The 18,340-nt window shown below is 34.3% G+C and overlaps 1 protein-coding gene across 3 annotated transcripts in view; it reads right to left on the bottom strand.

Annotated features, from left to right (window-relative positions):
• The window catches only part of znf609a (zinc finger protein 609a), a 103,726-nt gene extending 86,483 nt beyond the window's left edge, over positions 1-17,243 (bottom strand). The window contains exon 1 of one of the 3 annotated variants that reach the window (XM_042752913.1): positions 16,761-17,243. In XM_042752913.1, coding sequence (XP_042608847.1) covers positions 16,761-16,859 — 99 coding nt within the window. In that variant the 5' untranslated portion in view covers positions 16,860-17,243. Of the gene's footprint in view, positions 1-16,563; positions 16,726-16,760 lie in introns of those variants that run through there. The other 2 variants (XM_042752909.1, XM_042752910.1) reach the window with 2 other exon arrangements.
• Positions 17,244-18,340: the final 1,097 nt, after the last annotated feature.

The raw sequence follows: 18,340 nt of genomic DNA on the forward strand, positions 1-18,340 counted from the left end.
GTTTTACTTAATTTATTTTTTTAAAAACATACTCCAAGGACATAAAACATACAGACCTTAAACAACATCATCATACAGAAACAATCATAGGTTTCATAGTTTGAGGTCCTGAGGCAAAGAGGAAAAGACATTAATGGATCATTTGTTGCCAAATCAGGAATAAATGCAGTAATGCTAATCAATGCAAAGGGTTCTGGGAAATCTGGTCCCATTATAGAGCGGAAGGATTCTTCGATCTCCACATGACCACAAGACATGCATATGTGCTCAACATCTGAAAACAAACCCTCAACAAGGAGACGGCAGCTTGACTGATCAAATATGCATCATGGATTCATAATGATTGTGCTGGTAATTTAAAATTAACCAATAAATACTGCCAATATTTTATATAGATTTATATAGCGACTGGTTTAAATGTCATTTAAGTCTGTGAATAAGTTCAAATTGTGAAAAGTTCTATACAAAATTTGACTTGACTTGTGAAAAATATGCCTTTTTGAATTGTTTTGAAGATAAACATATTAAATTCTCAGTTTGTGTCATAACTCAAAAAACAATTATGGAAGCGCCTGTGACATTTAACACTTAAAATGTTTATATTTATTAAATATTTTTAAATTATTTGAAGATAAATATCATAATATTGGTGCAATGAAAATTAGTGACGTACCAAAATTTTTGTCCAACTTTATCCAAATACATACAGTATACTCACTTAAAGCGATATATAACGGATAGCAAACCTCAACTGCTTTATTGCTTGTATTGTCACAAAATATAAACTTTATTATCGCCCAGCTCTATTCAGCTGAATGTGAGTTTTAGGCATGAAGATATTAAGATACATTAACATGAAGATTTTCTGTAAAGCTGCTTAAAAACAACGTGTATTGTAAAAAGTGCTATGCAAATAACTGTTATTGTTGTTGAGGTAAACATATTTTGAGATATATAATATTGTCAAAGGCTGAAAACATAAATTCATTGCTGCCTTAACACTAGCCTCAACAGACTGTGAAAGATAAAATCTCATCATGTTTCATGTCTAAGTCGGGCAGGACTGTGAGGCTGTGGGGGAGGAGACGGATAAAAGGATCTTTATGGTGGCTTTGAGAGAAACAGAGAGGGAGGCTGGGATCCAAACCCAGATCCGCTGAAGCAGATTCACTCACGACGACACGGGACGCAATGATCGCAGCCTCAAGTAACCCCAACAATTCAGTCAATAAACAACATCCACAATGCTAACCAGGAATCCAAACTTGTGGATTTACTAAGCTGATTTCTGTGGTAAAATGAATAGCTGTGACATCTCAAGCACTGACAACAGTTTGACATGATATACATCAATTAAAGCAATTCCACAATATTTTTTTTTAAATGTTGTATATAGTGGTCGACCGATTTTGGTTTTTTGACAGCTGATGTAGACGCCGACATCTTGGAAAACAGGGTGGCCGATAGCTGATATAAAGCCGATACAATTTTACTTATTTTAATTAAAATTTAAGAAATTTTAAATCATTTGAAAATGGATTTAAAAAATAAATGTGTAAAATAAACATACTTCTACTTTAAATGACAAAGTATAAAATAAAGAAAACAAACAGAGTGCGCTGTCTGCCGCCTTGGTCTTGTGTGATCTTTATTTGGAAGCGCGTCATTAAAATGAACTGTAACACAGCAAATACTAACACAGAGAAATGAGAGATAGATCTATAGAAAGCTTGACATGTCTACTTTTAAACTGAGCAAGTCTTATCGAAAACAAATATTCTGTGATAAAGTAATCCATATGAAAACAACACGATGTCCAGTCTTTCACGTCTCCCTTCATTATATCTAATGCGACCACGCCCACACGCTATTGATATTATAATCATCCACTTGAAGCTCACAGCGGGTAACCGCCCATTTCACAGCAAACAAAGCAGCGAGACCATACTTCACGTTTTTTATAAGTTGCTTTTTGCTTCGCGCTGAGAGGAAACATACATAATTCACCTCAATAAGACCGCTGAGAGGAATAAAATTCTTCTTAATTCAAATTTCTTCAGTGCCCCAAAGCCCCTTAGACCCCAGAGGATTAACTAAGTTTGCAAGATTTTTGAAATTAAATGTTCATTGGTCATTCAAAGGTTTGTTTAAGTTATATAAATTTACATTTGCTGAATACTGACGGAAAACAAGAAAGTATTATAATGTTTCCCTTTCTATTACTAATAATATAAAAGCAATCTTTATAATACTTTTTTGTTTTCTTTGTTTTACAGTTCTTTCTGATTATTACAGATTTCTGTCCATATTAGACAACTGTTAATGACGATAGCGAACGAGAGAGAATGTGAGCACTGTGGCCTTGGCGATATATTGGTCGACCATTTGTTGTATAATTATCATCTGAGCAAGTGAATAAGGTGAATAACTCGCTAAAAACAAGCAACAAATTTTCAAACCAAAGTTGATATTTTAAGTTTCCTGTCATTTCAATGAATTGAAAACTCACTTTAACGATTAGTTTGACATAACTCAAAAACATTTAACATTTAAAATGTTTTACTGAAATAAATGTATATAACTAAATATGATAATGCATATATAACATGCGTTTAACTTATATACAAGCAGCACAAAACCAAGAAAACACCATGACCTACATGAATTACTTAAACTTGTGCATGCTGGTCATTTTGACTGAGTACTTGACAGATAAATCAACAGAGTACTCAAGCAATCAGAGGAGCCGAAAGCTCTGGATATTTGGGTCAAGCATTGAGCAACAGGGGACCAAAGAAATGAAACCATCCTTTCAAGCCTTATAAACCAAGGTTGTATAATCTGTCATTCCTGAAGTAAAACCACTGCAAATCTAGATATAACCCAAAACCTGGTGTGCTGCCTACCTATACAGCATTTAAAGCATCATTGGCTGTTCCTAAAACTTCTAACATTCCTTATTATGGCTAAATACTGAGGTAATATTATGACTCTTATTCATGGAGAATGCAATCCCAGAATACACTGCAACAAATGTCAAGTCTAAACAGGTGGAACATAATTATATATTAGTTTCCTTTCAATAATGAAAAATATTGACAGAAAAAGTGCAATTCAATTAAAACAGATTATGTTGCCAAATGTGTGTGCTCTGTTTTTTTTTATTATTATTATTCTTTTGCTTAGAGTATAACAAATTAGCATTTCTTCATCATAGCCTATGTGTTAATATAGTGGACAAAATATTAAACATAAATTTTAAAGATGTAAATAATTAATTTTACCATCGAAATTTAAAGAACTCAAGGCTTGGTTTTAAAAGCTTGGCAACATGCTAACATCAACTCAAACCAATTGAGTCACTATTCATGTGGTGCACACTTACAAGACAGCATGACGGTTATTCAGCTGCCTATATAGTCAATCCCAAAACGCACTCCAACAAAAGTTAGTGGAAAAAAAGATGGTGGACAAGGCAAAAGAAATCGGTTTCATTCAATAATGAAAATACTGTTTTAAAAAGTTGTGTATTTTTATGCTTATTAGAATGCAGTAAATTCTCAAAAAAAAAAAAAAAAGTTCTTTATTTTTTGTAATTTAATTCAAAAAAGCAAACTTTTTTATATTCTAGATTCATTGCACACAAACTGAAATATGTCAAGAGTTTTTTTGGTTATGACTTACAGCTTAGGAAAATGAAAAATTCAAAAATAATAGAACTTTTCCATGATATTCTAATTTTTTGAGTACCTGTGTGTATGTATGTATGTGTATATATATATATATATATTTTTTTTTTTTTTTTTTTTTAATTCACTGAATACAATGTTAAACGTACTATTTTTAAATATGTCAATCTTTTATTTTACCCCTTATAATTAAGATAATTGTTTACAATAATTGAATATTCAAATGTACTATATAGACAATCCTAGAAGGTACTGTAATAAATATGAGTAAAAAACAAATTCAGAGGTCAAAGCAAAAGAAAACAGGTTACAAACATTGGTTACATTAACAAAAAATATTGATAAATTAAATCTAATAAAAAAATGTGTGCTCTATGTATTTTTATGCTAATTAGAACATAATGTTATGAAGTACATCTAAATTTTTAAACGCAACTTTTTTTAAAAAATGGAAATCTTATTTTATCTTTACAATTAATTTGAGTGAACGTTCAATTTCGTTATTAGAAAAAGCTTACTAATTAAAAAAATTTGGTGAATGCTCCTTTTTGTTATTAAAATGTTCTGAAGTTGCTATTTCAGTGATGTACAATCACTTACAAGATATCAAGATTGTCAAGACGCTGCCTTAGAAGTCAGCACTCTAGGTTTAGGAAAAAAAACGAACATGTCATCAGAATTCACAACCAGCTGTGCGCCATTCATGAAGTGCAGATGAAGTCCACGTTAAACTGTTCTCCAGTCCAGGAGAAAAGTCCTGAGAACCAGATAAAGTGATCTAAAATCTGTTCCTTCTATCCCTCGCTTCACCTCCGCACCTTTCCTTTTGACTTCCTCTCCCTCACTGTCACTTTCCTGTCAGTCATCGGGTTCAGTTGGCGGTCAGTGGATGCGGCAGCAGAAACCCTCTCAATCTAATTTCCTCCAGCAGTCGCTCTCCGCTTCACCTAAATTACTCTCCGCTGAAAGCCAAATGAGAGTCTGAAGGGAGACGACATCATCTGGGTCCTTCTTCCATCTCATTTACATGCCGCTCAAATTTCCTCAAAGCAACGCTTGGTATCTATCTGTGAGTCGTGTTGTGGAAAGTCTTTCGGTCGCAGAGGGAGTTCAGGAAACGTTCGCTCACAGGAACATATGCCAGATAACAACTGGTTTATTTACACTCTAATTAGAATGATCCCTTGAGGATGGGAGAAATAAAAAAAACTCTGAGGAACGCCGTAAGTTCTGGATAAATCCCTTCAGCAAAGACGTAACATAGATCAAGTTTCTGTTCAGAAAAAGTGTTATTTTAGTATCACTGATGTACTGTTTTATAGTTTGTGTAAATCTTGAAAACAGTATTTTTGGTCATGGTTTATACTCGCCGCGTCAGCACGAGCACAAAGCAAAAATGACCCGAATATTGAGGAAACTATGGATGGTTTTTCAAGCTGTTGTTGTGCTTTTTAATTAAGAATAACAAAGAATCCATCTTTTGTTTTAGTCTTAAAAAGTGAAATATGTATAGATGTATGTAAGCAAATCAGACAATTATCTTTTCTTGTAAAACGTGACAAGTTTGCGAATTCGATTGTGAAATCATCCAAATGTGAAAAGAGAAAACATCCAAAATCGGCTTATAACACAGCAAAAGAAGAACTCCCGTTCACAAAATTCAAATCACAAATACTGAAGAAAAAGAAAAGGTTGAATGTTAACCACTACTGTTTTCCATATATAAACTATGATAAGTTAATCAGCATGCGTTGATTAATACCATGTTGTAGCAACAAAAAAAAAAAAATTAAAATTGCATCGTAAAAGTTAGTCACTAAAGAGCTACCAGTGGGAAGAATGGGTCTGGAGTCCTGCAGGTAATGTTTTAGTAACTTTGTTTTGTATATTTTGTATATCTATATGGTTTTTATTAAGTTTTAGTTTATTTAATCTGAGTTAGCCTAATTTAGAACTAACTAAATGAAAATGAGAAATGTTTGCCTGGGCAACTATCTGAACTTTTTTTTATTTCAATTAAGGAAAATTTGGTTTTAGTTTTAGTCAACGGTACAGCTGGGCAAAATGGCAAAAAAATGAAGTCTTCTAACTACTTAACCTAAAAACATAACATGATTCGCGTAACATTCTCTTTATTGATCATCTATTTAAAGAATGTTCTATAAAGTGCATCAGTCGGATACGGAAATAAAAACTCCATTCATTTTCTCCATAGGGAAACTGTTTTTTATTAATAACGAATAAACCGTTAAAGACAAATCTGTTGTGAGCTCTGAGGTTCTTACTTGATTGTATATGCTTTTGTTGAAGCCCTCTGTTCACATTAAATTAACTTTTTAAATAATTTTTTTTAACAGCATAATTCCTGGTGAAAAACTATATTACCCATGATGCTGAACAGAAAATCCCACCAATCAGCTGTGAGCGCAGTGCGCCAAAGAGAACTTAAGCTCCGCCCACTTCCACGAAGTACTGGGAATGGGTCACTCACAAAATACTTACATATTTGTACATAGTTTCTAAACAACTTTAAATTAATAGTTTTATATTTCTTTCTGTTCTAAAGCCGTTATGTACACAGTCTTGGATATTTGTCTTTTTGTCCAATTTTCTGCTTCAAATCAAAGTTTGTAATGTTGTGATGCTCCTTGTAGCTGCTTGGTTTGATTCATGACTTGGGCTATAATGTTTTAACAGAGTTTTTAAAAATCCCTTTGGCAAAAATGAATGGAAAAAATACTTCCGGAACCAGGGCCGCTGAAAAAGTGGGCGGGACTAATTAACTATTTTTCCAACATGGTTTAAATGTGAAACAAATGACTTTTCACATTTCTTTGTCGAAAAGATGCATGAAATATGAAGGAAAATATTGTACAAACCTGACTTAAACATCCTATATGTTCAGAAATGTTGTGGAAAATGCTAAATATGTAGACTGAATGTTTTAGAGGTCAACTCAAAATCAAAATGACTAAGTATAACACTAGTAGCAGGCTATTATTAACAGCAAATAAAAAAAAAATGCAGCTTTCAGCCTGTCAGCATCATGCAAATATGAAATATCAGACATGTAGCACATCTTTACAGGTTTTTGCATTCCACTGCTTCTTTTCTATAGTTTTCTCTTTGTAAACATGCGTTTGACCGGACTCATCCTGCCTGCACTTGTTGAGTTGTAGCATTTGCTTCTTTAAGGTCCTGATCCTGTGCAGATAAGATCCAGACGAGGCCTATCTCAACTTCAGTGCGGGAAAGAAAATAAACCATTTAGTCGAGCTGCCGTGATGACTACTAAAGGCACGGTATGTCAGCGCATGACAGCTTGAGTTAACATTTAAATTCAGCTCGCCAGTTCAATGACAGCTTGCAACCTCGCTGATCGCGCCAGAGGCGAATCACGCCAACGACTCAGTCCTGCATACAAACGTGGCAGCTGTGAGCGGAGCTACCGAGATCATCTGAAATCAAAGCACTTTAAAGTGCTCCTGGCTCATTCCAGATCTGCTATACATTTTCAACTAACTTTTACTAAATTACATGAACTTTTTTTGTGTGGAAATTTATAGTTTTGGATTTGATTTTTATTTTTTTGTAAATTTATTTAAAATTAACATTTTAATATTTTATCTAATAAGATGAACACATGAGAAGTTCACCCTGCAAAATAATGTTATTTTGTGGAGGATGATGCCGAATGGCTTTTGAATATTAAAGAGAACTTTCAAACAATTAGCAATAAAGTAATTTGCAACTAAAATGTGTTTGATTAAAACATTTATTATGATTATTAAAGAGATATTTTTGTGTGTTTTCAGTTATTTATATTAGATGTTTGACATGATTAAAATTAACAATCATTTAATCCACAGCTAGTGAAATTATTTTAAATCAATTCACTTAATTGTGGTTGTAAAAGAAAAAAAAACATCTTTAAAAACGACAAGTTTAATATTTAATCTAACATCATAATTTCATTTTGTGGAGGATGAAGCCATTAAGCACCTTTTTTTTCTTTTATTTTTTAAATTTTTTTCTTTTGTTTTTTAATTAATTAATTTGTAGTTATTAATTTTTTTTGAATTTTTGCATTTGATTGAACAAAAAATGGGGCAGGGGGTATAGAAACATATGGAATATTTTAATAAATGTATTTTTTTTTTATATCAGAATTTGACAACAAAAATTAACCTACAAAATAAATTAATTTAATTGTGGTTAAAGAAAATTAATAAATATCAATATTTTATCCAATATATTAAGATGAAGACGAGAATGTTTTCCATGCAAAATAAAAGATTAGCCATTAATTAATTATTATTATTATATTCCAATATATTATAGCAATTAATATAATTATATATAATTATTAATTAATTAAAAATAAACATTCATTCAAACTAAAACTAAAGCAGTGAAATTATTTTAAATCAATTAATTGCAGTTGAAAAAAAGACAAAATACATTATAAGTTTAACATTTCATCCAATATATTAAAATGAAGACGTGAGAATGTTTTCAATACAAAATAAATGATTAGCAATTAATTTGTTATTTAGCAATTAAAACATTTCAAAACATTCAAAACATCAATAAAAAGAAAAAATACAAGCATTTTAAAAATGAACATTCATTCAAACTAAAGTAGTAAATTGATTTTAAATTATTATTTTAAATGTGGTTAAAAAAAAAAGATTGAAATATTTCTAAAGATTAAAAGATCTTCAAAAATATCCAAAATATTAGGATTAAGACTGCATGCAGAAATCCTATAATCTCTCTTTTAACAAATCCCATAATGGCATTCTTTCATTATTCTTAGAGATGATTTTTCTGAGCTAATCTATCGTTCAGGTTTCTTCAAACAAACAGCACTTTTAGCCACCAAACAGTGCTGAGGTCTGAAGGAGGATGAAAAGGCAGCAGAAAATCTCAGTACCTGACATGTTTTGACATCTCATGAATGCAGACACAGTCATCTGTCACAGCGCTAGAAACCTCTGACAAACACACCCGCTGTCTACCGGCTAAATATTCCTGCACTTAGCAGGTGGCAGGTGCTCATTTCACATCTTGATTGGTTGACGGGCGTCCCGGGCGGCATCATCACATGATCTAGTGATTATGAACCGTTCACAGGGCCAACGGTGAAGCAGAAATGCTGATCTTCCAGCCTTTGGCAGCACTTTTACACGACTCACAAACAAATTTCATCTACAAATAAATTGTCAAAAAAGATTAACACCATCAAGTCAGACTCCACTAGCATGGAGAAAGAAAACAACCGCGCATCCGTGCAGAAATAACGGTGTAATTAAATAAAGTCGAAGCTGCTGCTGATGTTTGCGCGTCTCAGATCCCACACATTCAGCCCTGATTTTAGCACATTAACAGAAGAACATCTGCCTGCAACTCAATATCTGCAACTGACGGAGGTACAACGAAAACAAACATGCAAGGACACAAATTAGCACCATCTGCAAAAGACAAGGAGACGAAACATCTCAGCATACAAATTAAACGCTCGTCAAGTGCCAAATGAGAATAAAACTAGCTTTGGACAATTCCGATATCTAATGCAATTTCAATGTCATATGCACAATAAATTACACAGTATTTACTCAATTTACAAAACATTTGGCTATTTTTGAAACCTGAAAATGTGCTTTAGATAAAAGCATGTGCTAAATTAATAAATGTAAAATATGCACTTCTGTGAATTGGCCAATCGGATACAACTAAGGGCAATAATAATAATTGCCATATAATGTATTAATTGGCCTGACTGATGTTTTTGTATTCTAACTATCTGAATTGTTTTCATTATAGTGCTCCTCATTTGCATAAATGCAGAAAATTAATTAAAGTAAATCTATATTAATCAAGATTTGCAACAGCACAAGTGGTAACAGTGGAGGTTTAGCAAGAACTCCCCAAAATCAATTTTAAAAATTGGGCTTGAGAGACACATTGCTTTCATAAAACAGAATACAATAAAATACGCCAATGTTAAACAACTAATTACATGTGTTTGATTTTGACAGTAATTGCAATAAACAATTTTTCAGATGGCAAAAATCTCAAAATGACCACCACCAGAAAGGTTCTGGTTTCATACACAGTAATAAATAAATGTAAATTAAAATTGTGGGGGGGGGGTTGCAGCATTACAAGCTATATATTGCATTTTAAGAATATCTGTTGACAGTATAATTAAAATACAACAACAAAACATAAATAGTTGAACAAACTATGTAAGCTACGAAAGACAATGCTGGCTGTTCAAATATATCTATAACTTTAAAGGAGGTTTAGCAAGAATTCAAAAGCTTCATAAAACATCCATTGGTGCATTAAAGCTTCAACATTAATCTCAGACAGAAGCAGATTCATAAAACATCCATTGATGCATTAAAAACAGAAGAAAAAGACTAAAGACTTTTTATGAGTACCAACAAAATGGCAACAGACAAAGAAAACTCACAACTGTACATAAAAATACAAAACTCCAAGCAACTTCCATTGATTATGATGGAATATTCAAGAAAAAGTCAATCTGCAAAGAAAGAAGTCCAAATCAAGCTAAAATCCCCCTCATTCACTAGAATTGGAAACCAGACAGAAGCACAAAACATGGCCCCCAACAGCGAGCTGAAGACAAGGCCATAACTCACTGCTGTTCAAGACAGTTACAAAGCTTTATGAGGGGTGTAAAATCCTGTACAGCGTCCCGCTCTGAAGTGTATGTAAGGACTCGTACCGCACCACTGTCATTCAACACGCTCCGCTCCAGGCTGAATGAGCAAAGCGTTCGTCTTTCACTGCGCTAGAATCCACTTGGGTTCCGGCCAAATGGCAGCACGATGACAAAATGTCAGAGCGAGGGAGAGAGTGACTTAGCAGACGTTATCCTGCACTCACCTCACCACGCTCGCCGCAGGAATAGAAATCCCCAGCAAGCCATTTATCTCCAGGAGGCTTTGTTGGGGATCAGGACAACTCAGACCACAACAGCACCTGATGCCAAAAAGGCTTCTGCTGGATCCTGAACATGCACCAAACCGTACTGAATGCAGGTTATCCATCCAACCGCAGAACAGTCAAATGGGTTTTCCCCAAAATCAATTAAAAAACTGGGTTAAATCACTGTCATACAAGGCCTCCAGAGACATTCTTTAATAAAACGTCCAAATGGTCTGATTAATTGGTCTGGCTGATGTATTGGTATTCTACTATTGGAATAGTTTTAGCTGTAGCACTCCACATTGGTATAAATGCAATAAACGGATAAATAAATACATGTAAATCTACATCAATTAATATTTGCGACATTACAAGCCGTAAGTCAAATTTTAAAAATAGTCATTGACAGTGTTGGGCGGAGTTACTTTTAAAAGTAATGCATTACAATACCGTGTTAAAATACTGGATGGATATGGAAAGTAATGCATTGCATTTTAAATTTTGTTATTGACTGTGTTGGGCGGATTTTTTTTTTTAATTTAATATATATATATAAAAAAAAAAAAAAAAGTTCAATTTTTGGCAAATTAAAATCAAATCAAATTAACCAAAAATTAAATGCAATCTCGCAGTTCTGAATTTTTTTCTCAGAATTGTGTTACAGAAACTTGCAGTTGCAATTATAAAGTCAGTATAAAGTATAAAGTCAGTAGGCCACTACGTGATATATGGATACTAAACGAAAACTAAAACAGTGTTATAAAGTCAGTATAAAGTATTCCCATTAGACTTTTTTTTTAACGAGACACGAGAAACTGTGTTCACGAGAACGAGACAAAGATTTTTAGTACTTTATGAAATTAAAACATCTATTTTAGAAATGCCTCAATGTAAACACGCAGGGTTTTTGAATATATAGGGAAAAAATAGTCTTTTAATTCCTTAAAAATAGTCTTTTTATTTGAAGCAGTCAGTCAAGTTTATTATTTAGTAAACTGATTTGCACTTTAATAAAAAATCTACATAATAAACACAATTGATATATCCATTTAAAAGAATAAAGCAGTGGTTCCCAAACTGGGGGGCGCAGTATAGTCAGGGCCCTTTGAAATCCATTTTATTTTTTCCCAAATTTTGTTTGATTTTTTTTTTTCAAAATTCAGTTTTTTTCCATTTTAATTGTTCTGTATTCTTTGATTTTGTTGTTCATGTGTTTCTGTCCTCATTTATTGAGACGACAGACTCTGAAATCACCGTGTGAGTCAGGCACGCTTCTGCATGTAGTTAAATGAAACCGCGCATCTGCGCCATTTATAAATAGAGACACGCAGAACTTACAGAATTCATATTTAAATCGACTTTTGTGGCTTTATATTTACATATACATATTGTGATTTTTTTTTAAGTGTAATTACCTACTTTTGATTGATTAATTAATTCAAATTTACTTAGAGTTTTTAGGTTTTTTATTTAAACTGTGAATTCTGTTTTTATGTAATTCAAATTAATTCACTGGATAAAGACTACGCTGCGTAATTTTACTTCTTATCATGCGTCTACTTGCCTGATGTGAACATAAAACATCTTACGTACCACCACTGGTGAAAGGGCCAGTGTAATGGAAATATATGAGAACGGTCTGGGCAAGGATATTGTCACGCTCTCGCGAGACCAGTCAGATCTCGCAAGACATATCGGATCTCGTTACACCCCTATGCTTTACTATTAAAAAAAAAAAAACAGTAGCAGTACTTAACCATACCTTATAAATGAATAAACATAATAATATTAAACTATTATATTGATCATTAAAGATATTTCATAGTCTACTAATGTTAAAAAAGAAAAATTATTGCGACGACAGACTGACTCTTTTTATATACATATATATATACACATATATATATAACTTTTTAAAAGATATATTGTTTTTATGTTGGTGTCAATCAGCGAATCTGCTGAAGGACACGTGCTGCGTTGTCACGGAAACATCCCAGCTAAAGATAATGAGGTAATTATGTCGCTCCTTTTGCCAAGTGCATTCCTAGCGACTACATAATGGCACACATGTGCCCTGCTCACTTCAAAGTCCCCAATTTAAGGGGATAGGGATGACACTTCCATTTGGAATTTGGATCCATTTGGTACAGATACTCGTACCGGCACACCCCTATGATCACGTAATTCTCCTTACTTGTAATGCATTACCTCCAAAACTGGTCATTGATGTACCTGACATGCACTGATAGCTGAAGAAACATTATGATGCTGTCTGGTCAAATATGTATAGCTAAGCATTGAGATATTTTAAGTCTCTACGTTTGTGGAGGTTTAGGTCGTAAAGAACAGTTGAAGCTGCTGCCAAAATCAATTCAAAATTGAGCTTCAGATATGTACTGCATTAATAAAACAGAACCAAGCGCAATACAATAAAAGACACCATGGTTCAATAACTAATTACATTTATTTTATAATAATAAAGCATTTTCACGATGTCGATAATCTCAAAATGGCTAAATGAAAGAGCCTAGTGACTCAATGAAGATCATAAACGATTCACAATAGAAGGCGGCGCCTAGGACAACATAAAAATCCTGTGTATATCTTGAATAAAGGCAGGTTATAAAGCTCAGTTTCAGGTGCTTTCAGCACTTATCCACACAAAGCCAGAAGCAAACCAGGAAAACTAGGTAACATAACCTCTAGAGTCAAACAACACACAGTTTCACTCACTGAAATGAGGAACTAAGATGAAAATAACTTGAGCAACGACTCTCTAATGCACACAGCATAAATCAGAGTGTCACCGCAATGATCAGCACTTATGCACAATTCATAAAGAGAACTATAAACCCCTAAAAATGTGCCAAAAAGTCAGGTACTTTCCAAACACACACTTCTGGAACAGAATTCTCATTTCTAGAACTGTAAAGGTTTTTGACAGCAAAGCAAAATGCATCCACTCAGTCAAACATTAGCACTTTCGGTTTGCTTTGTAAGATCTCTGGGTTTGTTTTTATACTCGATTAATGCACACAAACTGATCTAACAAGAAACAACGCCACCAAGAACACAGACATCAAAAATACTGATTATTATTTTCTGCACATGCGTTGAAAGGATATACTCAAGTCTGTGCGAGTTGTAAAGTGGCATCATTTTGCTAGACGATCTTCGTTTTTGAACGCTTTATCGACCAATCAGCATACAGGACTGCAACTATCCATTAAGAACATTCAGAGAATTGGAGCCCCGGCAGAACATCAGACCGTCTTTGGCACTGCACTGTGATATTCTGGCAGAAACTGTTGTTTTGGACTTAATGGAAACAGAAGCTGCCAAATGTCAAGAGACAGTAATTTGCGCGAATTGAACTTGATGATGTTACATTAGTCGTAATGACTCTACGTCTTTGAACCTGCGGAAAAGCACCTCGGACCACTCCATCGACGCCAAGAGCACTGGCAGACCTTGAATTATTAATGCAAAGTGTACATTTTCATGGCTTTCGTGCATGTGTGGCTGAATTTCTGATCACTAACGGTGCAAACATCAATGCTGGCTCACGTTAAGGAAGAGGACGGTTTTTCCACAAAGACTTTGATTGGACTTGTGCGGTTTGACGGCAGGAATAAGGAAAGACACTCGAGGGATGGTTCTGCCCTTCAGCAAACTAAACGGGACACAATAATTACTGCGGTAGGATGACAAACTGACACCAAAACAAATCAAGCTGCTGTTCTTTCCTGATAAACGCCCCTTGCTCTACCAAACTGCTTTATGAAAGCACTGCTGAAAACAAAGTTTTTGATCTGTCAGTGTGTTTGTGTGTGTGTTCTCTGTTCACTCAACCAAGACAATTCTGCCATTATTTACTCAAACAAAACATATAGGGCATGACTTTTTCTGAGAAATTCTGAATGACGTACTTTTCTGAATCCTAAAGTTTGCTTCCGGAAGTAAAAATCCCATTCATTTTCTCCAAAGGTGTAAATGATTTCAGCAGTAACTTATAAACCATTAAAGACAGACCTACTGTGAGCCACAAGGTGGTTAATCAATGGCATGTTTCCGTTAAAGCCATCATCCAGCAATATTTCAACTTTTTTTTTAAATAATCATGTCTAACATTAAAATTTGATATGAAAAACTGTTAAGGCAAGGCAAGTTTATTTATATAGGAAGTGAATGTTTATTTATCATAGAAAGTATATCAGGACAAAACAACCACAAACTCCCAGGAAGGATTGCAAGTTGTAAATATAAAATATATTGGTTCTAAATACATAATCAACATCTTTAAATAAATAGCTTTAATTTCTCCATTGTTTTTAAATTGATTAAATCATTGCTTCACAGGATTGCAGTCCTTTCTCTCATTAAAGCCATTAAGTTCACAGCCTTGTAACTTTGTCTTTTTGTCCAATTTGGTTTGTGGATTACAACTCTTTAGCAAAGACTTTTTGAAAATCCCTATGGGAATACTTCCAGAACCAAGACAGCTGGAAAAAAATGGGAAACACTGTTGTGCTCTACTGGGACTGGAGATTTTAAGCTTTAAAATGACATAAAAACACCTTAAGAGTATTAAGAGCATCACAACAGTCGTCCATAGGAGTTGTGCGACAGTACAGCACAGCGCCAGCAACACCAAGGTCACGGATTCAATTCCCAGGAAATGCATGAACTGATAAAATGTAGACCTTGAATGCAACGTTGGCTGCTTTAGATAAAAGCATCTGCATACCACACAAACGTAATGTTATATAATATGCACCACATTTCAAGTCTTATATGAGTCTGTTCATCATACAAAGCAACCATATGACTTCAAAAGACTTGGTGTATAGTGCATGAGTCGTATGGACTGCTGTTATGAAACATTTAGTCATTTTAGAAGCTAAAAGTCCAAATATTAATCTTCTCGTGTTCAACTTAAGTCATGGTTGTAACAAAAATAATAGATGAGTAAATAATGAACACGTGCAATGTCAAACCCAAAATGCATTGACAGCATTTGTTATAATAACAGATTTTAGTGCAGCAAATATTGGGTATACTTTTCATTTGCTCCCATTGAATGGCTTCAAGCAAATCAACCACCTGCTCTCTAGATATCAGCCATTAAAACCCATATCAGTCACTAATGATTATACCTTCCCTCACAGAAACTAGGCTGCACCATGGTACAGTCATGGTATCATCATGGTTTTTTTTTTTTATATGGTACTAAAATGTATGTATCCTGGTGTTTTTAAACGATTCTCCAACGCACTTCCAAGAATACCATGACACAATCATTGCACATGTCCAAAAACATGGTAATACCATAGCATTGTCCTGCCACACTCAATCATTCCCATGCACTTGAGCGATTCGAATATACTTTATGAACACCGTGGTATTATCATATTACTTTGAGAAACACAGTGAGTGTGTGTGAATCTTGTGTTCTTCTGCTCAACACACACACACACACACACACACACACACACGTTGTTTAGCCGCTTTAGCTTTTGTAAGCACGAGTTCATCACACACTCGACTAACTGATCAAACGTCACACAAATCAAACCCAGCCGATCAATCACGACCCTCTCGTCAATAAAAACACAAATACCATCTCTGTCGCTGTCAAATATGATTATTATACCGCTTTAAAAACGCTCGAGGTGCGCGAGCAGAGCTAACGGCGGATATGACAAAGAGCAGTAGCGTTAGCATTAGCACTCGGACTGATTTACTTGTAACATATAAACAAAACATGACAAGTACCACGATAATATACATATCTGACACATTAAACATCAACAACACATCTGAGACATGCCAAGATAGCTCAAAGAACCAAATCCAGCGAAACGCACGCTAACCTTAGCGTTAGAGAACACAAAAACAACACATATTCACATACCAGTAACTATTCCAATAAACATAATTAAATAAATCACAGTCTTGGTTCATCACTGTGATATTCCAGGCATGCAAACGTGGAATAAAGCCATGAGGTCAATGCAGTGCTAATCCTGACGGCTAAAGCTAATGAGGATGAGTGGCAGCACTAACATTCCTGCACAAAATACATACAATGTAATAAACGTGCACACTCACCCCCCAGAGGATCCAGCCCGATCTAGATGCATCACATAGAGCCCAAAAACAAAAAAATACCCCTCCAAGGAAATGTGCTGGGGTTACACACACACTCATACGGACTCGCACACACACTTAGACCCATGCACGCGCACGCACACACGCGCACAGATCCAAAGACAGCCCGGGTTCACTGGACTGCAGCCATCGGAACAGTTCAGATCCACTCCAGATCCAGGACAGCCAGCGGGAAAAGCAGCTGGAAACACGACATGTCACCTTGAGTTTCGTCGGAACACAGCAAGTGTCCTCAATTCTCACCGCACTAGATTCCCAGCGATCAGAGTATATGTCCCAAACACGCTCAGAGAGAATCAGCTGCAGTCGCGCGGTCCTCTGCTTCCACTAGAGCTCTGATGATGGCTCTTACGCTTGTTTGCATCTCTCACTGCAAGACATTGAACCAATGCAGCCCAGCACGAGCTCATTCACAGCCTGGATACACGAGTCCACCTGGAGCGGTCCGACTGAGAGAAAAACCCGGAACTGGAGCCAGGGCTCTGGATGGACATGCAGGGAACAGACTACACACAAATATACTTCATGCAACAGTGATTATCTGTTTATGTAAGCTCAAAAAACAACAACATAGGTTTACACATTAAACACAAAAATTCTTCATACAGCACTATTTTAAAAAAATACAATACCAAAATATATGTTCACTCATCAAATACACAAAAATATGTCATGCAGCAATGTTAACTGGTATATTTATTTATTAAGAGATTAGAAAATAACAAATATAAATGTCAGAATTTTTTTAAAAAGATATAAGCAATTCAAAAATGTAATAAAAAATGTAAATCTGTATAATCTATATAATTGTATAATTATGCATTATGCATGTTATTTATAATAATTATATAAAGTCTTTGCAGTGACAAATAAATTAAATGTCTAATATGTGTATGTTGTTAATTTCTCTATAAATCACTTAAAAATCTCCTGTATAGTGTTAATAAAATGTTCATTTTATTTATTTATTAATTTTTAATTCTTTAATTATTTGCTCCAGAAAAGAAAACAGATATTAAAAAATAAATTAAAAACATAAATATATATAATTAAACTTTAATGAATGCGTATAAGTGAAGTGAAGTGAGTGAGTGAGTGAAGTGTATAGAGAGAAAGAGTATATATATTATACACAGTGTATACTTTCTCTGTAACAAAGCACTTAAAAATCTAAAAACAAAATTATCTTTCAATCTATTGGCACAAAAGTATAGACAGAAAGTTAAGTATAACATACATCATCATGTATGTGCACTTTTCATTTCTTGTATTTTATAATTTTATATTTCCCTAGATTTTCAGTCACTTACAGCATGTTCCAGAGCAGAAATCACTGACTAAGTCTGAAGAATCCAGCATTAAACCAAAGCAACCCGTCCGGCTTATATCAGCAGCAGCGTTTTTATTACTCCCAACAGATGCTGTGATTTTATATCTCTTTCATTGATAACCTCACACTGCGTGACTGTGAAGCCAGATGTCATATCTGATGTCTGTCATCCAGCAGCAGGAACATAGAA

The sequence above is a fragment of the Cyprinus carpio genome, chromosome B25 (genome assembly GCF_018340385.1).
Source record: "Cyprinus carpio isolate SPL01 chromosome B25, ASM1834038v1, whole genome shotgun sequence".
Taxonomy (NCBI): Eukaryota; Metazoa; Chordata; class Actinopteri; order Cypriniformes; family Cyprinidae; genus Cyprinus; species Cyprinus carpio.